We start from the raw sequence: 21,310 nt of genomic DNA on the forward strand, positions 1-21,310 counted from the left end.
TTCCCCGTCCCGACGGGGGCTCCGCAGTGCATTTGCAAACGGAGTTCTGGAAGCAGGCCGGGCGCGAGTCCGCGTTTGCGCTGCGGGCTTACAGGGGAACGGGTGCAGGCTAGGCGCGGCAGGCCTGGAGACTGGCCCCGCGTCCGCCCGGCGGCCGGCCCGGCCCGGAGCGCTGTGACGTAAGCCCGGCCGCCCGGCGGCGTCACGCGCGGGGCTGACCCGGCGGCGGCGGGCGGGGCGCGGAGGCCGAGCCCGCGCCGGGCCCGGGACGCGGCGGGAGCATGGAGCCGCGCGCCGGCTGCCGGCTGCCGGTGCTGGTGGAGCTGGTGGCCCCCGGCGCACTGGTGGTCACCTGGAGCTGCGGCGAGCGCCGCTTCACCGGGATCTTGCTGGACTGCACGCACAGGTGAGCTGCCCGGGGCCCCCGCGGCGCCGGCCGCTCCCGGGCTCCGAGCTCCGCGTCTAAGGCGCCGGGTTTCCGGGCGCTAGAGCGCAGCCGCCCCTGGGGGCGGGGGTGATGAAAGCGGCTCTCCAAGTGGGTGCGACTCTTCGGGGAGGGAGAACTGGTGCGGGGGGCCGGGCCGCGCCGAGCGCGGCGGGGGGGTGGCTGGGGGTGCCGAGTTGGAGCCTTAGGGCTCAGTGGAGGGGCGCAAGCCTTGGCGCCCCGCTGCGTGTCGCCAGGAGACCTATCTCCCCCACATCTGCCACAATTAGCGCACTTTTCTTTGTTCGCACGCACTGTTAACTCGGCTGTCTTCAGAAGTGTCGTGGCCGTTGTGGGGTGGGGGGGGTCAGGTGCGCGCTGGACCTCACCTGTCACTTGCCCACAAGTGGGAGTGTGGCGCCTAAAGTCACGTCCCCCACGGGGCTCGGAGAAGTGACCGGGGCTGAGGTTTGGATTCAGACAAGCAGTTGTGCCCAGCGTAGGACTAGAAAACAGCGTTTGGGTAAGAGCGTGGCTCTGAGGAGCACCAGGAGACAAGTTACACCAGAGGGGCGGCCACAGCCAGCCGGTCTGTGGGGGGAGTGCAGCACGTTAGGGGAAACCCGTCCAGCGCCCCTCCACACCTGTGCGCTGCTGCAATGGCTCCCTGAGGCAGATAAGTCTCCTGGATACCGGTCACGTGGGAATGAGCTGTCGCCTGGATAAATGATTAGGCATTAATCACACACAAACGGCCCTCCTCTTGCTGGTCTTTATTTTGAAATGGGACACAGTAATGGCCCCCTGGCAGAGGACCCCCCCTTCTCCGAGTGCCCAGGTTCTACCCCATGGGGGATGTGGTGGGGAGGCCCGTCCATGATCCTGCTGACATTATCTCTTCGTTAGATGTGCCAGGAGCCATTTATGCACAAGTCATGTGACTTAACATATGGCCTCCCCTGTGATGCTGCCCTGCTCTGGCAGTGACCACAGGGGGCACTTGGCAGAACAGAGTGGCCCTCAGGGACTACAGTGGAGGACCTGGTACTGGGGCACCATGGTCCCCATCCATCCACCCATGGCCTCAGCCTCCACCAGGCGGGCTTCACTGTGCCTACTCTGGGTGGTCGGCAGCCCCGTTGGGCAACTGTTCCCTCGGCCAGGGCAGCTCGGGCCTGTCCTCCCAGCCCCGCCTGTACAGTTTGCCTGGCCGCTCTTCCCTGGGGAGGGGGCACTTGCAGCAGAGGATTCCCTGTTTTCTGGGGAGGCCCTATGACTCAGGATAAGGAAGGCTGAGGAGCCCCCAACTTGTGGCCGGGGCGTCCGCATGGGCTGGAGGCTCTCCCTCCCCGCCCTCTCTGGGCCCCCAACTGGGCTTCCCTCCCTGAGGATTGCTGCTGGCCTGATCTGGGGATCCCCCACTCCCTCTGCGGGTGGAAGCAGGCCTGGGCCCAGCTGGGTTCCTCCTGTCGTGGGAACAGGCAGCCGTAGCACTTGTGGGTGGCAGCCCTGCCGTGGCCACACTCCACTGTAACCGGAGCAGCCCACAGAGCCAGGAGAGGCCGGGGTGTGTGCAGCCTACTCAGCCTCTGGAACTGACCCTTGTGTCCTTGTAGAGAATCCTGGATGAACCTGGCCCTGCCTGTTCTCCACGGCCCCCTCCCTGCCCCTGCCTGCAGCCACCTGCCCTCTTCCTTTTTGCCTGCCTGACCCTGGTTCTCCACCCACAGTGTTAGGAGTCACAGTGCTGACAGTGCTGGGGTGACAGCCCATTTGCTGGCAGGACCTTGGAGGCCTGGGTGTTCTGGGCAGCGGGAGGTGTCCCTGGGATCTGCTTCTCCTGTTGCCTGGGGGACTGCAGTGCCTGGCGCCTGCCTCGCCCCAGACATGTGGCAGTAGCAGGGCCCTGCAGTGGAGGCCTGGTCCCCGCGTGGGTGCGGGCTGGCACCGGGCAGCTGAAAGCTTAGATCTCATGTCCCCCCACCTCCCTCGGGGGACCGAGCGCCTCCATGTGGGGTGGGCTGAGTCTTTATGGGGCCGATGGTCATGGGGAGGAAGTATCACTGCGTGTCTCCCTCCCGGCTGGACTTAGCTGTCATGCCGTGGGGCCTGGTCACATACGCTGGGTCTCTGCTGGAAGTTGGCCCAGTGTTTGCCGTCGGGCCGGTTTGGGAGATGACTTTAGTCCCTTGGCGCCTTGTTGGCAGACGTCAGAGCTGAGGTCTCGGCATGTGAGCCGACTTGCCATGGCCAAGCCCTGAGTCCTCCACCAGTCCGTGTCTCAGCTTCTTGAGTGTCTGCTTGCTCTGCTCTTTGAGTGCCTGCTGTGTGCCAGGCAGTGGGCTGAGTCCTGGACATACTGCTGAGAGTGGCCTTCCAGTGCCCAGGAGCCCAGGGGTTCCTTCCAGAGCAGTGGATACAGATGACTAGGCCTGGCCAAGCCTGATGACCATCAACTCCCCATGGTGTGGATGTTGTTCTAGGTGATTTGATGGTGTGCCCAAGGACAACCGAGGCCAAGTGGTGAGGGGCTGGTCTCATGGAAGGCAGGTGGGAGGGCTTACAGGGGTCGGTGGATGCCAAGGGAGGGAGCCGGCCACCTTGGGTGGTCTCAGGAGCATCTCCGAGGAGGTGGCATCTGAGCAAGTGGGCAAGGGGGCTGGCCTTGTTGCTGGGGGAGATGTCAGAGAGCTCTTAGAGGGACTGGTTGGGCTGAGCTGACTGAGACGATGATGACGGTTTGTAAACCCTTGAGGCCAGGCCTCTGGGCCAGGTGCACTGGTGTCCGACCTGGGCATCCGCTGCTGTCTGTGGTTCCCTAGCCCCCTGAGCAGAGGTGGACTACCAGAGGCCCTGTCTTCCCTGCAGGGCTGTGCTGGCCCCGCCTGCCCTCTGTCTAGCCCGAGGCTGCCCTGGGAGCGCCCAGCCTGGGGTGCGCAGTGGCCAGCAGGACAGGCCGGGGGCTAGACTCGGGCCTGTTACGGGGCCACACAAAGAGCTTAACATGCCCCACTGGCTAGGCTGCAGACACACCTGAAGTCTCTGTTCCAGGACGCGGTGAGGGGTGGGGGGCCCAGAGGGATCACTGGCTGGAGGGAGGGCAGGCGGCTGTCGTGTGGGTGGGTGCCAGCGGCCTCCAGGACCTGGGTCTGCAGAACCCATGAGCAGACTGGGAGGCTGCAGGAGCCTGACCAGCTCAGGTTGAGGCCTCCAGGGTGGGCGGGGCCTTGGGGTAGGCACACCTGGAGGGTCAGGCAGGGGTGTGGAGGAGACTCCACCACCGTGTCTCACCTGGGTCTGTGGCCCCTTCTTCCTGGGCCTCCACCCTTCCTGGGACACCATGGCCTCTCTTGGGCAGAGGAGTGGCCTCAGTGTCCCTGGGGGTTCTGAGTCCCCAACCCCTTGAGGGGGTAATAGTCTTTGCTTTTGGATCTGTCCCCCCCATAGAGCCTCATCCCTGCCTCAGTTTTCCCAGCCTTTCCCCCCTCTTCCCTGGGGAGGGGGCACTTGCACCCCACCCCACCCCCTGGTCCTGAGTTGAGATTTGCTTCCTGGTCCCCTCAGCTTTCTGGGTAGAGACCTTGTCCAGCCTGGTGCTCTGGCCCTGAGGCTGGATCTGGCCCTAGCCCCACCCTGGGAGGGCCCCATCTCTCATCCTGGGACCCCTCCCACTTGCCTTCTTCCCACCCTGAATTGGGCCTGCCCCCAAGGCTACGGCCACCTCTGTGGGGCCCAGTGAGGTGCATGGGGCGACATGGGCCCCCACTCTGAGTCTGGCAGGGCCACACTTCTCCCCAGAGCCTTCTGAGGTCTGGAGGTCTCTCCTGGGGGGCACTGCTGAGTCGACCAGGGCCTCTGTCCCCAGGGGTGGACAAACATGGGTCTGGCAAGGGAGAGAGAGAACCACACCCTCTGCCCGGGGCCCCTGGGGACTCTGCATGTGTTGGGAGACAGCTGAGTCACCCAGTGAGACGGCAACAAGTCCCCCCAGGAGGCTGAGTGGTCAGAGGTCTGAGTGCCAAATGAAATGGACACTGAGGGCCACTTTGCCTGGGCAAGACCTCTGGCCTCACTTTCCTGTTGGTGAATGGATGTGAGGATAAATACCTTACAGGGTGGTTTCAGCCCCCAACTGCCTGCACTCCCTGTCTGAGACTCACAGAGGGCCTGGGGCTGGGCCACTGGCTTCTGGAAAGAAGTATGGCAGCCTCCTGGTGCCAGCATGGGTCACAGGGCATGCTGTGTCTAGGGCTGTCTCTGTGGAGCAGACGACCCCCTCCCCCACCCCAGAAGGCCACAACCCAGAGGGTCAGGGGGCAAAACCTGCTTCTCCAGGCCAGGGACGGTGCTGGCATAGGGTACGGCGGTGTGGCTCAGGGCTATGAAGGGGACCAGGTAAGGCTGAGGCCGTCCGAATCTGTGTCTGCCAGGACCAGAATGGAAGTCTAGGTCCTGGCCTGTGCCTCAGGGGGTAGGGTGGGGTAGTATAGGCCCCCACATGGCGCTCTGGCTCTGGTCAGGCCCAGGCCTCAGCAGGTGGGCCAGTGGGTGGGCAGGCTCCAACCCATGTCCCCGCCTGGCCACATTCTAGGGGCAGCGCCCCGGCCTTGGCAGCCTTCCTGGTCTGAGGTCTGAGGTGACGGCCACTAAGAGGCCGTCGGCTCCTCTTAGCCCCCCTAGAGTCTTGGGGAATAGAGTAAATGGAGAACTCATTTGGAAATTGAAAAAGCAGAAAAGCCCATTTTAGTTTTCTACTCTCTGACTAAATTAGAAAAGAAAAGTACACAATTCTAAACCTTTTTCACTTGGCTATTTTTTAAACAGAATATTTTTTAGGGCAGGTTTATGTTTACAGAAAAACTTCAGGAAGTGCAGAGCTCCCGTGTGCCCCCTGCGCACTGTCCCTCCCATTAACACCCTGTGTCCATGTGGCATGCTTGTTACCACGGATAGACCAACACTGATACGTTGTTACTAAAGTCTACAGCACACGTGAAGGTTCACTGTTTGTGTTGTTCAGTCCTTTGGGTTTTGTCAAATGCATGTCACATGTCCACCATGACAGTATCACACCGAACAGCTTCACTGCCCTAAAAATGCCTGTTCTCCACCATTCATCCCTCCCCACCAGCCCCTACAAGGACTGACATTCTCACTGCCGAGAAGCCTTCTTTTGGTCGGCAAAAGTAGAACGGGCACTTTTTGTTCATAACAGTGTTTTTAAATTTGTAATCCCGTTCCAGCCCGCTTATCCAATTCATTGTTTTTTAAACCAAGTGGTTCTCAACTGGGGGCCATCCCCCCACTCCCACCCACTCCCAAAGTGTTATTTGGCAAAGTTTGGAGACATTCTTGGTTGTCACAACTGGGAGACGGGTGTCACTGGCATTTAGTGGGCGGGGGCCAGGGTTGCTCCTGAGCATCCTGCAAAGAGTCATCCAGCCCAAAATATCAATGGTGTTAAAAGTCTATTTTTGTGCCTGAAAAATAACTGCTGTTAGCTGAAGCGGTCTTAAAAAGTAAAAGACGCTCACTATGAGTCGTAGGTGCCTGCTATTGAAGAGACAGGTAGAGTGGGGCTGGTTTCTCATTCTGTGACACAGCGTTGTGTCCCTGATTGTTTTTCTGGTGCATGAAGAGCTCACTGCTGGATGGCCTGGGGGACAGCCCTCTCCTGGAATGTAGGCCGCATGCCTGCTTTGGGGACAAATCCTCAGAAGTCGGCAGTGCTTCCAGCCTGCCTGTGGTTTAAGTGGAGGCCACCGGCCTGTGGTTGTAATCACGTTTCTGGGAGCCTTTACCTGGCTTATGTGTCTCGGGCCGGGGGGCCTGGGGGTGCTGGTGCACTGTGAACCCCTCCTGAGAGGGGGTGCTCTGTCTCCTGGTACCCCTTCCCCACCAATCATGTGGCCTTGGTGCCAGCCTGGGCCAGGTGAGGGCCTGTCTCTGCTCCCCAAGTCTGGTGCTGAGGAGCAGGGCCGTGGCTGGTGGGGCTTCCGGGGTCTCAGCCTCCTGCCTGAAGCCCCCTCTGGAGGCCCCTGTGGCAAGAGGCCTGGGGGTGCCAGGCAGGAGGGAGGGTCCTTGCAGGCCTGCTGGTGGGTGGTATGGACAGCACCCTCCCCAAATGTCTCCAAGGGCATGGGGGTGCTGGAAAGTGTTGGGCCACTCAGGATTCTGGGCCTTCGGGCACAGCGGTGCACACCCGCAGGCCAACCTCTGTTCTTGCTGGGCCTGGCCACGTGCAGCCCCTACCCTTGGCACACAGACGCATGTCAGGCCCTGGGTGGGGGCAGATGCCTGCCTGATACTCCCCTCTGGGAGTCTCCCTGGGCCTCCCAGCCCCCAGGAACCATTCCTTGGGATGGGCCTGTGAGCTAGAGGCCTGGGCATGGGACCTAGGGTGTCTTCTGGAAATGCCTCTGGCACACACCTGCTGGGTCAGGCCAAGTGTCTGATGCAGACTCCATGCTCTGGGCTTCCCAGGTCCTCACGCCCCAATTTGATGTCCTAGGAACCCCCCCGCTGTGACCCCATGCCCCCCTTATTGCCAAGGGCTGAGATGCAGGACACCATGTGCCTCTGTCAAAGGAGGGGGGCCTCGGTGTTAGTCACCTAATATAAAGTGCAGGGATTTGCCCGGGATGCCCGACGCTTGCGTGTGTGCACGCGCGCGCACGCACACACACACACACAAGAGGAGAGTCATTTGCATTTGCCTAGAAGCCCAGAAATCCTGCCAGGCACTCTGGGCTACCCTCCACCCAGCGGGGAGAGGGCTGGGCTGGGCGGAGGGAGGCAGGGAGGGCTGGTGGCTCTCTGCCGTCCTGATTCTCTGGTTTCTGTCTCCTACCCCTAGGTCCGGCCTCTCAGGCCTGCCCCCACCGGCTCTGCTGCCCAAGGCTCCGGACCCCCCTGCCAGCAGCCACCATGGCTGGGCCCCTGACGAGGAGGACAGAAAGGCAACACAGCTGGAGACGGACCCCCCGCCTCCCCACAGTGGGGATGGGCCCCCCAAGTTGCCCCCGCCACTGGTGCCGCCACCGCCTACTGGAAGCCTGCCCCCCTATCCACCATACTTTGAAGGTGCCCCCTTCCCGCAGCCCCTCTGGCTGAGACACACATATGGCCAGTGGGTGCCGCAGCCCCCACCCAGGGCCATCAAGCGGACTCGGAGGCGCCTGTCCCGAAACCAAGCCCCAGGACGGCTCATCCTGAGCACCATCCGCCTGCGGCCGCGCCGGGTACTGTGCGAGAAGTGCCAGAGCACGCTGAGCCCGGAGCAGGGCCGCCCCGGCCAGCCAGCCGCCCCAACAGCACCACGCAGGAGGCTGGGCAGTGGCCCTGACCGTGAGCCGCGGAGGCACGAGGTCCCCGTTGCCACTGCAGCCCCAGCAAGGAGGGGCAAGAGGGAGGAGGAGCGGCCACCGGGGGAGCTGGTGCCCCGGAGCCCTGTCATCACCATCTCCTACAGTACACCCCAGGGCACCGGCGAGGTGGTCAAGATCCCCTCCCGTGTGCACGGCTCCCTGAAGCCCTTCTGCCCCCCGCAGTTGCCACCTGGGGGCAGCCAGGACGCAGAGACACGAGATGCTGAGCCCAGGGCTGGTGGGGACAGGCAGCCTGGTGCACCCACAGCCTCTATCCCCAAGCTGAAGCTGACACGGCCAGCACCCCCTGGCCTGGATGCACCCCCTCCCAAGATCCGCCTGAAGCCACACCGCCCAGGGGCCGGTGAGCAGGAGCCTGTGTACAGGGCCGAGCTGGTAGAGGTGCTGAATGGCCACCCAGCCAGCACCCCCACGCTCTTTGCGAATGGCTCTTCCCACGACAGGCTGGCGGACATGTCTTCTGGAAGCTCTGGCGAAGAGGACGACTTCAAGCGGTTTCCCCGAGGTAAACCTGGGCGCGACGGCCTGGCCTTTCTCGCCAACTACCCGACAAGGAAGGCCGATTCCGCGAGTGAGTCCGTGTGCAGCAGCGACAGCCTCGATGAGTCCAAGTCATCCAGCTCAGAGGTGACATCAGCAGACACATGTGAGCTCTCACCTGGTGATGGTGCACCTATGCCTTCCTCCTCCAAAGACGCGCGCCCCACAGTCCCACCCCTAACGGTGAGGCTGCACACACACAGTGTCTCTACGTGCACGACTGAGGACGGCAGGACTGTGGCTGTGGGGGACGTCGTGTGGGGTAAGATTCATGGTTTCCCCTGGTGGCCAGCACGCATTCTTGACATCAGCCTTAGCCAGAAGGAGCACGGGGAGCCTGCTTGGCAAGAAGCGAAAGTCTCGTGGTTTGGTTCTCCAACTACATCATTCTTGCCTCTTTCGAAACTGGCCCCCTTCTCTGAATTTTTCAAGCTGAGGTTTAACCGTAAGAAGAAGGGGATGTATCGGAGAGCTATAACCGAGGCTGCAAACGCCGCAAAACACGTGGCCCCAGAGATCAGGGAGCTCTTGACCCAGTTTGAAACGTAACTCTGGTTCCCAGACCAGGTGAGTGTGTGCAGGTGGGTGGCCCCTTCCCCAAGCCAGCTGAGGTGGCAGAGCGGGTGCCTACATGGTGGTGGCCCTCTGCCTTGTGGCCCAGGGGCCAGTGGGGAGCCAGGGGAGTAGGGGTGCCCTCAGCTTGTTCACAGGGCTCCAGCCATCTGGCTCACTGCTCTGAGCGGGGCCACTGGAAAATTGTCCTTCCCACAGCAATGTCATTGGAGCTGTGTAGCTTAAAAGTGGTGTTCTAGAGCAGGTCAGCTGTCATTGGCTGCTGGTCCAAAGAACAAAGCTAGTTTGTCTTTTGCCACCATTTTTCAAAGGAAGCATAAAAGTTTTCAGTTGTTTTTTGGAAATGGATGTGTTTTAAAGTGCAGTTGGTGTTACAGACGGTGAACATGCTAGGCTGCTAACCAAAAGCTTGGAGGTTCGAGTCCACCCGTAGGCACTTTGGAAGAAAGGTCTGATGACGTACTTCTGAAAAAATCAGCCGTTGAAAACCCTGTGGAGCACAGTTCTACTGCGACACACGTGGGGTCACCATGAGAGGGAGTTGACTTGAGAGCAACTGATTTTGGGGCAAGGAGAACAGAGGGGTTGGCTTCCAGGCCTCTGGCTGAGAGACGCCCCCTCTTCCCAAAGACTTGAGTGGGGGCGGCCGCCACTCTCCGCTTCCAGCTGTGCCCTGCAGAGCCTTGGTGTGGGCATGAAGGGAAAAAGACTCTGCTTTCCTTGGTGAACCCCCCCGGCCTCAGCCCCCACGGGCCACAGACACCTGTCCTGAGCCCCTGGTGTGGCTCCTGGTGCCACGTTCTCTGGTCAAGGCAGCGGGTGCAGTGGCTCCTGGAGCAACACCTGCAGAGGCCATGTGCTCCAGGCTGGAAGGGCCCTGGCCTATCCCCGGGCAGCATCTGGCTCCCAGCCTCTCTCCCAAGGAGCTGCGTTGACCCTGCAGCCAGTGCGTTAGGCTGACTCTCTGAGGGGTTGTAGCAGGGCCGAGTCCCTCCCCTCCTCACCTGGCTGGTCCTGCGCAGTGCCTGGCGGTCTGTCCCTTCACTGCTGTGTCACATGGCATTGAACTCAGCAGGGGAGGGGTGCAGTGGGTGCCTCCGTCTAAGCCAGGTCACTACCAGGTGCTCTTGGATGACCATGTGTTCCTGGCACCCAGGCTATGGCTCTGTCCTGGCCCTCCAGCCCGCACACCTGTGGCCGTCCTGTGAATTTTCTCTTCTGAACCAGGCACAGTCAGCCATTCAGGGCTTTTGTGCTGGCAGGGTGCCTGGTGGGTATGAGTGGGTGTGGGGGTGCTCTGCCTCCAGCCAGCCTCTGTTGAGGTTTGGGGATGATTGTCAGGAGGGAGGGCACCAAGGGGAAAGGAGGGGATGTGGGGAAAGGGATAAGAGCACGGCCAGGAGCCTTGTGGCCCCCGGAGTTCTGCTGTGATCTGGCTTGGCAGGACCACTGGGCTGCAGCCACACAGGGGACCATCCCCTGGTTCCATGTCACCCAGTGTCCTCTCCCCTCTTTTCTCTGTGTCACCCTGGCTCACAGGACCCCATCTTTGCTTTGCCTGGTCCAGAGGCTGGCTTGGGGGCCTGGGCACTGTCCCTATACTCCCCCTCCGTGGGCCTGTGGGCTCTGCTCCTAGGAGAACAAACGGCTGATGCACCTCCAGGTCTTCAGGCGCCAGTTGTGGCGGCTCTGGGGAAGTTGGACAGTTAACAGGGGTGGGGGGGGCAGTGAACCCCATGGCATCAGGTCCAAACAACAACCCAGGGGGCTGGGCTAGTGCGGCCTGGGAGGCTGCAGGGCTGGCTTTGTTTATCAGGAAGCAGAGGGGAAAATCTCACCCAACGGGTTTGCCTGCACAGAGCAGGAGTGCGTGGCTCTGGGCTCAGGGCAGGTGTGGGGTGGGGGTGGGGGGGGAGGGCGGTGAGGGGGTGGGGGTGTTGGGGGTGGCACAGCACTGGGGCTTTCAGCACTGGTCTTTAGTCTTGTCCGTGTCATCAGAGCTGGCTGGAGGGGGCCAGATGCCCCTTCAGTGGGGTCTTGTAGATGTTTGCTCTTAAGAGGGGGACTGGGTGGGGCCTGCTTCTCTTGGGCAGGGGAGTCCCCTCAGTGGAGAGGGCCACCGTGGAGGAGGGCCACCGTGGAGGAGGGACCTGTAGAAGTCATGTGGGATGCTGAAGGGGCGGGGCAAGGATGGATCTGGGTTTGTCCTAGGGTGCACAGCAAGTGAATGCCTCCTGGAGGTGGGATCTGGCATGGCCCCTGGGCCCTAGTCTGGGATGGGACCTGGACCTGGCTGGGCAGGCCTGTGTGGGGAGCTGGCCTGCAGGTCCCGGCTGTCCCAGCCAGTGCCAGGAGCTACTCAAGGTTTGGGGGTGTGAATGCCACCTGCAGGTACATGGCAGGAAGCTAATTTCAAGGGACTTTGTGCAGTGTCTTGTTCCTAAGAGAGGCCAACCACCCCCCACCCCCCGGCCCTGCCTTGTCTTGGCTGCAGACTCAGCTGGTGGCTAGTGGTAGGCTCTGGCCTGGACTATGCCAACTAGGCATTTGTGACAGCACTGAGCACCATCTCCCCACACTCCCCGAAAATCCAGGATAATCTCATCTCAGACCCTTCCCTCAGCATGTCTGTAAAATCTCCCGTGTAAGGTAACCTCAGTCCCCTGCCTCCTCTCACCCATCATGACAGGTGTTGTTCTAGCACCTGCATGCACCTCAGAAGTCTGCTCCAAGCCTCCCATTTTACAGAATGGAAGACTGAGGCTCAGGGTGGCCAGGGGCCTACCTCCCAGTCTCACCTGCCTTGGGCCACTGTGTCACTCGTTGGTCTGAGCCAGCTGGGTTGTGCAGTGATGGAGGGACACACTGTTCCAGAAGGATCTGCCGCCACGTGAGGAAGGCTGGGAGTGGGTCCTCAGAGCATCACTGTCTATTTCCAGTTTCAAAACCTTTTATTTCTCCTGGGAAAATGAAGATATTAATCAGGAAAGCCAACCCTGGAAGCCTCGATATTGGCAATTGCATGAGATTTGGTGGGGTTGGCAGGAGAGATGGCCAGAATGCTGTGCTATCTGGGTGTGCTTGCTGGTGACTCGGGTTCCAGGTCTTGACTTTCTTATTATTTCCTCCTGGAACTGTATTCTTGAGCACCAAGCCCCAACTAGCTTTTCTCTTCCTTCCAACTTTAGGTAAAAAGGTCCTGTTTCTGAAGAAGGTTTTCAGCTGACTTCCCGAGTTGCTTCCAGCAAATTGGGTTCTATGTGAAATGTGTAATTATTTTGTTCTAGAAGGAAACAAGGCCTGTAATTCTGTGCCTGCTGTGGTACTCAGTCCCTGTCCCACCCCCTGATCCAGCGACCGGTCCCTGGGCCATGTTGGAGCGCTGGGTGGTTGAGGTGGGTGCCTGTGGGCACAGTGAGAACAGGGCCAAGGAAACGTGGGTGGGGTTCACTTGCTCTTCCAGGGTATCAGGAGCCTGGAATGGGGGTGTCTCCTAGCACGGTAGAGGGGCTCTGGCTGCCCCGCCCACCTATACCTTCCAGGCTGAGACCCAACCCCTTGCCAGCTGCCTTAACTTCACAGAAAAGCTGGGTGACTCCAGTGCCTACTTCGTCCCCCTCATCCCAAATATTTGTTCCTGACCCTCAGGGCTTTGGCGCTCTTGGATGGACCCAGAGCCAAGCAGACTGGGCAGCTCTCTGGGGTAGGCAGTCTATTAGCCCTCAGGGAGCACCTGAGTTCAGGTGGGCGGAGGACCTGGGTGGGACTTTCCTTCGTTGGTATTGGGTCCCTGGGACCACCTTAACAAAATACCATAGTGGGCGGCCTTAAAGACCAGGAGCAAGCTTCTCTGTGTGTTCTGGGGGCTAGGAGTCAAATTCATGGTGTCGGCTAGCTGTGTCGATTCCTTCTGAGGCTCTGAGAGAGGACAGGCTGCAAGCTTCTCTCCTGGTTTCTGAGGGCTGTCGGCCATCCTTGAAGTTCCACTCCTGCTTGTAGACATGCCTCCATATGGCCTCTTCCCTCTGTGTGTGACTGTCTCCGTGTCTCTTCTCGCTTTTATGAGACGCCACTCAGGAGGGACTAGGACTAGGACCCACCTGACTCCAATGCGACCTCATTAATTTAACTGATGACAAAAGAAAGACCCTCCCAAGGTCACATTACAGGTACAGGGATTAGGACTTATCACATTTTGGGGGGGGCCACAGTCCATAGCACCCCCATGCCTCCCCCGCCTCCAGGCTATTTCGATGTAGATCCACACACTCTGGGCAGTTCTGCCTGGGAAGCCCCAGGAAAATTAAGCCTTCGGAGCAGCCACCAGCAATGGCTGCTGGTGGGGTGGGGCTCTGGGGCTGTCAGGCTGGCCGTGCTCCAGGACAGGGGCCTCAGACCCATAATTAAAGAGGGTGGGGTGTCAGGCTGGCTGGACTGGAGGAGGGAGATGAGGTGGCGCAGAGGCTCTGTCTTATTCTGGGGAACACTTTCCTCCCTGGACAGTCAGCAGGAAAGGGAAGGGACGGTGCCTGTTCATCGTCAGGTTTCTGAGACGCCGGGTGTGCTCGTAGAGTCCAGAGGCTCAGAGCGCTCAGCTCAGGCTCTTCGGGGCCAGCCGGCAGCTCCATGGCAGTGAGGGAGGACCCAGCCTCCTGCCCTCCGTGGTTGTCTGAAAGCGGCATTTCTTTGGGGGCCGGGGGCTGAGTCAAAGGCTGTTGGGTGGACACTCTAGGTGCTCCATCTGTCCTGCTGAGGAAAGGGCCCAGTGCTCCACTGGCCTCTCCAGCTCCCCATGTGTTTGTCTAAGGAGGGGCCGGGCTGCGTTGTTGACGGGGACAGGCAGGGACAGCTTTCCTGGGCTCTGCTTTCTCTGTAGAGAAGCAATGTAGCCTTTGACTGGAACCCCTTTCCCAACCCCAGTTAACAAGGGTGAGATTAGCAGTTACCAGGTGGTGGCTGTTACCTCACTTGTGCCAGCAACACTGAGTTCCCACTAGGAGTGCTGTAGGACCTCCAGGTGGCTCCTCCCCCTGACCTCACTGGGCAGCAGCTCCTAGCAGCTCATCCAGGTTTTGAAGAGGCACCGCAGTAAGCACAGGGCTGCTTGGAGAGGGGGCCCTGCCCAGTGTGGGCAGCCTGCCCTGGACACGGGCTGCGACTGGGTTCTGGGGCCAGACTCTGCCTGGTGTGTGATTTTCGTTCGTATTTTCATTTTGCTCACCTTTAGGGGCTTGGAGAAGCAAGGTTCTCTTGATCTTTGGCTCCTGACTTCAGCCTATTGACCAGTATGCATGAATGTACTCCTGTGCGTGCACACAGACCCACCTGTGCACACACGCACATACAGGCATGCACGTGCACACACGTATGCACTACACCAGATACCCATGCGTGCACATGCACTCATAACGCACACACATCCATGCACGTGCACACACATGTATGCACTACACCAGATATGCATGCATATACAGCAGGTACACACACGTGCACATACACACACACGTGCTACACCAGACATATGCACATACACCCATACGTGCACACACATCCACGCACGTGTGCACACACGTATGCACTATGCCAGATATGCATGCAGATACAGCAGATACACACACGTGCACGTGCACACACGTACTACACCAGACACATGCACACGCACTGATAATGCACACACATGTACATGCACATACACCCATACATGCACACACATCCATGCATGTTTGCACACACGTATGCACTATGCCAGATATGCATGCAGATACAGCAGATACACACACATGCACATGTGCACACACATGCACTACACCAGACACATGCATACATACTGATAATGCACACACGTGTACATGCACACACATATGTATGCATTGCACCAGATACACATGCACATACACCCATACATGCACACACATCCATGCACGTGTGCACACATTTATGCACTATGCCAGATATGCACATATGCATGTGTGTCCATGCAAATGTGCACACTCACACTGCACCACATGCATGTAAATACATGTACACACTACACCAGATGTACGCATGTGCATACACCCACATACCTTGCACACTTACTGCACCACACGTATGCACATGCACACATGTGCACAGTCACACTGCACCACACACACATGCGCTTTCTCGGGGACCAGTTACGGCCTCCCTCTGGCAAGGGTGGGTGCTGGCCCCAGGGTTAGGGTGAGACCACTTGTGGGCACGTGTGGGTGGGATGTCTGCTGCAACCCCTCCCTCTTGCCCCCAGGGGACTGTAGCCCATGTGGAGGCAGCCAGCCCTCCTGGGGGTAGGGGTGGCTGGGCAGCGGAGGGATGGCCACCACCTCAGACACGTCACATCCCGATGCACAGCTCTCTGGGTGCTGTGTGGGAGCCCCTACCTGCAAGGATTTGTGGGATCCATGTCGCACACCCAGGCCACATGCCTGGCCTTTGGGAGCAGGACCTCCCGCAGTGCAGCATCTCATCTACCACAGATGCATAGGGCCCAGGCCGTCCTCTGGGGTGGAGGCCTCCCTGTCCTGCTCTGCCCACACGTGGTGGCCCTGGCTGCCTGCCCAGTGATTGCACCCTCTCTGCAGCCGGACACTGACTCGGGGCCACCCTCTTCTGGTACTGAGTGCACTGTGGGTGAGCGGGGTCTCACCACCCCCACAGCCAGTGCTGTGGCTGGGCTGCATGCCCACCCTGTCCCAGGATAGCTCCAGAGGGAAGACAACTTGGAGTATGTGGAAAGGCCGTCTCCGAGGGGCTGGCATTGACAGCAGGCCCAGGTTTCGTTTCATGGTCTGTGTTTCTCTTTGCAAAGGGCAGACATTGTCCCAGGAAACCACACATCAGCAGACATAGCATGGCCTGCCTGGAGCTGTTTGCCTCAGTGCTGGGGGGAGCAGGGCGGCTGGGTACCACAGGGAGCACCGCACAGCACCCCCACTCCAGGCCCTGGAACGGAACATGTTTCCAAGACCGGGAGGTCCTGAGTCCTGTTTTTCTGGGGTGGTTCCCTAGAGTTAACTTCTGATGGTGGAAGGACATTTCTGGAAGGATCCTTCCCAGGACCTCAGGTCTTGGCGGACAGTAGTGACCTGGCCAGCCCCACCCATAGAGACACTGCCAGGAGGGGCCACTCACCTGTGTCCACCATGTCTAGCTGTCCAGGGCCAGTGCAGCCTCACGTCAAGAATGACTGGGGAAGCTGGTGCCCTGTCTCCTCCCAGGGTTACGTGGACCCCCCTGGCGGGGCAGGCTCACGCCCTGAGTGCCTGTTGGACATGGGGGAGGTTTACGCTCCTGCTACCTACAGTCTGAACACCTCTTGTCTCCCATCATGGGTGCTGGGTGGGTCCCTGGGTATCCCCACCACCCCCTGGGCAGGTGAGATGTAGAAGGGGCTGGCCACTCTGGCTGGTCAGAAGTAACCAGCCCCCACCACCCAGTGTTGGCAGCTGACCAGGTGGGTAAACTGTGGACTTGAGTTTCCCTGTGAAGACAACCTGACTCCTGCGTTTTACTAGATGTAAATAGGAAAGGCCTGGCTTCTTATTTCACATCATAGTAAGATGGTCCTGATGGCATTGCTCTCATTTTCATTTGTATCAACATTATATGTGTTCAGTGTTTTTAAGTCCACTTGTCCTGGAGAGCTGGGGATGAAGGCAGTCTCTCCATATTCCTATGTGACGCACTTACCCTGCTGTTCCCTGATTTTTCGACTTAGACGTTATTTATGACCGTTTTTCTGTGGAAGGTAAAGATTTTATCATTTTATCATCCCCTGTCCCCTGCCATACATATGCATAAACATAAGTTTCAGTAAAATCAAGATCTCATGTTTATATTACTAACTGCAGCTTTTCCATGAAGATGGTAACGAATGTGTTTTGTTTTTGTTCAACTCTGCTTTTGCAGACTTGATATTTGTCCCATTTTTTTCTGCGTAGTTTTCTCTCCACTTACTCATGCTTGGCTCTCTCTCGGTGCCTCAGACACTTTACGTATTTGTTTCTGTTCCCTATTACTGTGTAAACTTCCCCAGAACAGAGTGGCCCAAAACAACACAAATTTATGATTTCTTAGGATTCCGTGTGTGGACTGGGTGGTTTTTCAGCACCACCTGGTCTCGGCCAGGCTGGAGCATCCAAATGCTTTACTCTAGTGACTGACTGGTCCTTGGCTGCGAGCACCAGAACGACCCAATGACCGGCTTCTCTCCCTCCTGGGGGGCCAGGTCTCACCCTCCACACAGCAGCTTGGGCTTCCTCACAGCATGGCAGCCTCCTGGTTGCTTCCTTCCGTGGCTGCTCAGAGCATCCAAGAATGCAAGCATGGAAGCTGCCAGCTGTCATGAGAGCTGGGACCTGCACAGTGTCCCTCTGATGCTCCTGTTGGTCATGGCCGTCCAGGAGAGAGTCTCTGCCTCCTGATGGAGACGTGGGGTAGTGGCCACCCTCAGCAGCCATGACACTGTCGGCTCCTCTTTTTCTCGGAGCCCTCCCTTTCTGCTCCCTAGGCCTGTGGTCCTCCACTCTCTCCTGTCATCCTGGAAATTCCCTGCCTGCCTCCAGCACCCAGTCTAGTTTCCTGTCTCATTTCTTCCCTCCTCCTGGTTTGCGTGGTTCCCCCAAGAGCTGTGACAGGAACCTGTGGTGTCTTCTTGGCCCTCAGCCCTCCTTGCTCTTGGAATGTCTGGTTGGGTGGAGAGTTCTGGTTGAGAACAATGCCTCCCCAGGTGGTTGGCTTCAGAGGCTCTCCCCCTAGGCCTGACTGCTTTCTGTGGAGGAGAGGCTTGGCCTTGAGACTCTGGGTGAAGTGATCTGCTGTCCCCCAGCCCGGTCTGTCCCCCCAGGGTGGCGTTGCAGGCTTGTATGAGCAGTGAGGGAGGGGAGAACATTGACAAGCAGGGCTGAAGACTCAGACTCCATCAGCCTGGGAAAGCATTTGCAGGGTTACCCCATACCCCTGAGGGATGACCTGTGCCAGCAGGGTGCCCTGGTAGGGGGCTCCAGGCTCCACCCCAGACTCAGGCACTGAGGGTGTGTCCTACAGAGGGAGTGTCAGTGCACCCTGAGGTTTCTCTGAGCTGTGATCCTGGGACGTGCACACAGCCACCCCCCAGCCCCACCGTGGGTGTCCCAGAAAAATCCCGAACAGAGGCCTCGGCACCCGTGTATAGCCTGGCCTGACCACTGGGCTTTATGCTCCCTCTCAGGTGGGGCCTGGAGTGCAGGGGTTAGATGGTCCTCCCATGAGGGGCACTGAGGGGCAGAAGACTCCCTAGATGGCCAGGGCCTATGGGGTAGGTTGGGGGTCCCCGACGAGCCACAAGCCTGGAAGGTGTGCTGGGGGACCTGGGTGGGGCCCCCCTCACAGTAACTGCCTGTTTCTGCTTTCTCCCAGGTCCCCAACGCTGAGGGCACAGCTACCTGCCTGTACCCCATCCTGTCTGTGGGATCAGCCACTGTGGAAATCATACAGGGCAGGTCAGCCCAGCAGGAGGCCCCTGGGGGATAAGGGTGAGCCAGGCACAGCTCCTCTCAGCTGAATGTATCTCCTCCTGGGACTCGGACTTTAGCTTTTCTCTCAGTGAACTAGCAGGATCAGTGACGCCTGCTGCTGCTGCTGCTGCTTCACATGTGGGCGCTGGGGGGGGGGGGCCCTCGGCACTCACTTGGCGGCTCGGCTCAGTGCCCCCAGCAGGCAGCACATAAGCCAGATCACATTTGGATTCTCCCTCCCCAAGCCAGGGCAACTGGGAGCCCGCCCACCCTGCCCACCACGTCCCCCTGAGAGCCTGGGTCCCTGGGGTGTCCAGCTGGGCCCCAGAGGCTGCTCCACCCCCAGATGCTGCTGAGTCCCAATGTGGGGTGGGGGTGTCCCTCCAAAACGGACTGAAACATTAACGTAAAGGAAACAGCACACTCTGTCGTCTGCAAGAGCGCATCCCTTTCCCCTTTGGTCTGAAGACCAAAAGGAAGAAATATAGAGAAAACAAATCTTCCACTCTTCCTTTGTTTAAATGTAAAAGAGGATAAATAAAGTCTGTGCTGGAGCTTTACGCTTACTGCTCCTGAGGCCTCACTTTCTGTGCTCCGTGACGGGTAAACTCCAGAGCTGGTGAGGCTACAGAAGGTTCCGGGTCACACGTGTACAGACGGGGGCTCTAAAAGGTGGCCTTGTGGCATATGGCATGTCTGGTTCCACTCTGGGGACGTGTACCTCACAGTCTGGGGCCTCTTGGGGTCTCTGGACAGCTGGGAGGGTGATGGACCAGTGTCCCGTGGTGTCACTGCAGGGGAAGCAGGCTTAGGGTGAGGTCACAACTGGGGGTTGTGGCCCCTCCTCCTGTTCCCCAGGAGTCAGGGTGAGCCCATAGTAGGGGCCAAGGGACGCTATGGCGGCTTTGCACCTGGCCATTTGCCAGCGCCCAGCCTCCACCCCTCTCTGCCTGGGCAGCCAGACAGCAGTGGGGTCCAGAGGCTGGGAGCCCCACCCACTGCACCACAGACTTCCTGGGGTACACCTTGCCCACAGGAGCCTCTGCAGGGTTCCCCCGGTGCGTATTGTGGCCTGGTGGCTTACACAGGTGAACTGCCATGCGGGACAGCCACCTGGAGGGCTGGGCCTAGGGGCATCCCTCCAAGTCAGCCCCCCTCTGCCCATTTCCCCAACTCCCAATACTCTGGCCACCACGAGAGCCTTGGGGTCTGCCACCTCCACCCAGAATGCCCGGCAGCTCCAGGTCCTCTTGGTCTCTGCTCAGCTGTCAGAGGCCTGCCCTGACCCCCTGGGCCTGGGCAGCTCCCTGCCATCAGCTCTGGAATCGCCAGGGGACATACACTTGTCCTTTAACATCTGTATCTGGCTCTCAGCATCTCGTCTGCTTCTTGAGGAAAGACAGCCAAAGGGATGGGGGAAGACGAGGCGGCCGGCCGAGGTGCCTGAGTGTGCAAGGACCAGCTTGCGTTCTGCTACACCTCGTCTTCACCAGCCTGCGAGAAACCATCCCTCCCTGCGCAGGCAGAGGCCATGGGGCAGAGGGCCGGCGGGGCGACGGTCCTCAGGGTGGCAGCAGGCAAGGGGCCACTTGTCCTGCCACCGTCCAAGTCCTGCTGCTTGGCCGAGGTCCTCGAGCCAGGGCTCTTTCTGCTGGCCTGCCCACTTCTGCTTGGAGGCCAGTGGGCAACAGGCAGCTCCAGGTGCCGCGAGGTCCATGGGCATCTGCTGTCTGCAGTGGTGGGGTCCCAAAAGGAAGCAGGCCCTGGGGCAGAGGTGGCTATAGGGAGGGGGTCATCCCTCTGTGGTGGGAGGAAGGGAAAAGGCCTGAGGAGAGGGGACCTGGAGAGACTCCTGCTGGAGATCCAGGTCAGAGCTGGAAGGGCCTGAGACAGTGTGTGGCCCCCCGGCCCCCCAGGGCAGGAGCTGTGGCCCTGGGCCAGGAGAACCGCCTGGGGATCTCACTTGGGGTCTGGAGTGGCCCGGGCTCATGATTCCAATACCACCCAGTGATCTGTAGCAGCAGAGAAGTTTGGGGTGCAGCTGTAGCCCGCAGAGCCGTCAGATAGCCTGGCCCCCTAGGCTCCCCTGGTACCCAGCCCAAGGGAGGAGACTCCGAAGGGGCGGGCAGGGAGCGGGCACAGGCGGAAGGGGCGGGGCTCAGGCGGGAGGAGGGGGCTCCCTCCGATGCAGGCCTGACCAGGTGCTTCTGGCGCCCCAGGAACTGGCACTGTCTAAATATCCTGGTCATGGTCCACCTTCCTGAGGCCGCTCCAGGCCTTCCCGCTGGTCCCTAACCAGCGTGCGGTGGTGGTGAGGGACCCACAGACGCCGGACAGAGGGGAAAGTCTCCCACAGACCAGAGCTGGGTCCACACTGGGGCGTCACGCCACTGACTGGGCCCTGCCTTCTCTACCTTCCCGGTCCAGCCCTCGCTTTGAGGGCCCGTTCTATCCCCATGGGCATCTGGGTGGCATGCCCACGCAGCCCCTGACCTGCTTCTCCGCCCTGTAATTTAATGATGTGTTTCCGGCCGGCTGGCTGTCAACTTTCAGATGGCGGGGCTGGCACTGCTGGGCAGCGTTTCCCAACACCTCTTCCAGGCTTAGTGCTCTGGGCCCTCTGTCTCTGGCACACGTATCGTGCGTTTTTCCCCTAAAACGCTTAATGTGTTAAGTCCCAAAGCTATGTTCTAAAGTGGACTGATCATTTAGCTGGATTTGGCTGAGATTTTAAATGGATAAAAAAAAAAATCATGTAGAACTACGCATCTAAGGCCGACCCAGAGTTGATCTTTTACTAGAAAATATATCGGTTTCTCTAGGGATTTGTGGTCGAGTTGGTATTTACCGGAAGTGGGAATTGTTTTACCTAC

General features: G+C 59.5%; 1 protein-coding gene across 3 annotated transcripts; it reads left to right on the forward strand.

Annotated features, from left to right (window-relative positions):
- The first annotated feature begins 238 nt into the window (after positions 1 to 238).
- PWWP2B (PWWP domain containing 2B) lies at positions 239 to 18,997 on the forward strand. Of its 3 annotated transcripts, none has more exons than XM_049854759.1 (3): positions 239 to 406; positions 7,281 to 8,919; positions 18,313 to 18,997. In XM_049854759.1, exons 1-2 carry the CDS (start codon positions 282 to 284, stop codon positions 8,899 to 8,901), a joined length of 1,746 nt encoding a protein of 581 aa, XP_049710716.1. In that variant the 5' UTR covers positions 239 to 281; the 3' UTR covers positions 8,902 to 8,919; positions 18,313 to 18,997. The 3 variants fall into 3 exon arrangements, with proteins under 3 accessions (XP_049710716.1, XP_049710715.1, XP_049710717.1); XM_049854758.1 differs by having other exon boundaries at positions 18,340 to 18,997; XM_049854760.1 differs by lacking the exon at positions 239 to 406 and adding an exon at positions 2,738 to 2,947 and having other exon boundaries at positions 18,340 to 18,997.
- The last annotated feature ends 2,313 nt before the right edge of the window (positions 18,998 to 21,310 follow it).

Source organism: Elephas maximus, chromosome 16 (assembly GCF_024166365.1).
Source record: "Elephas maximus indicus isolate mEleMax1 chromosome 16, mEleMax1 primary haplotype, whole genome shotgun sequence".
Taxonomy (NCBI): domain Eukaryota; kingdom Metazoa; phylum Chordata; class Mammalia; order Proboscidea; family Elephantidae; genus Elephas; species Elephas maximus.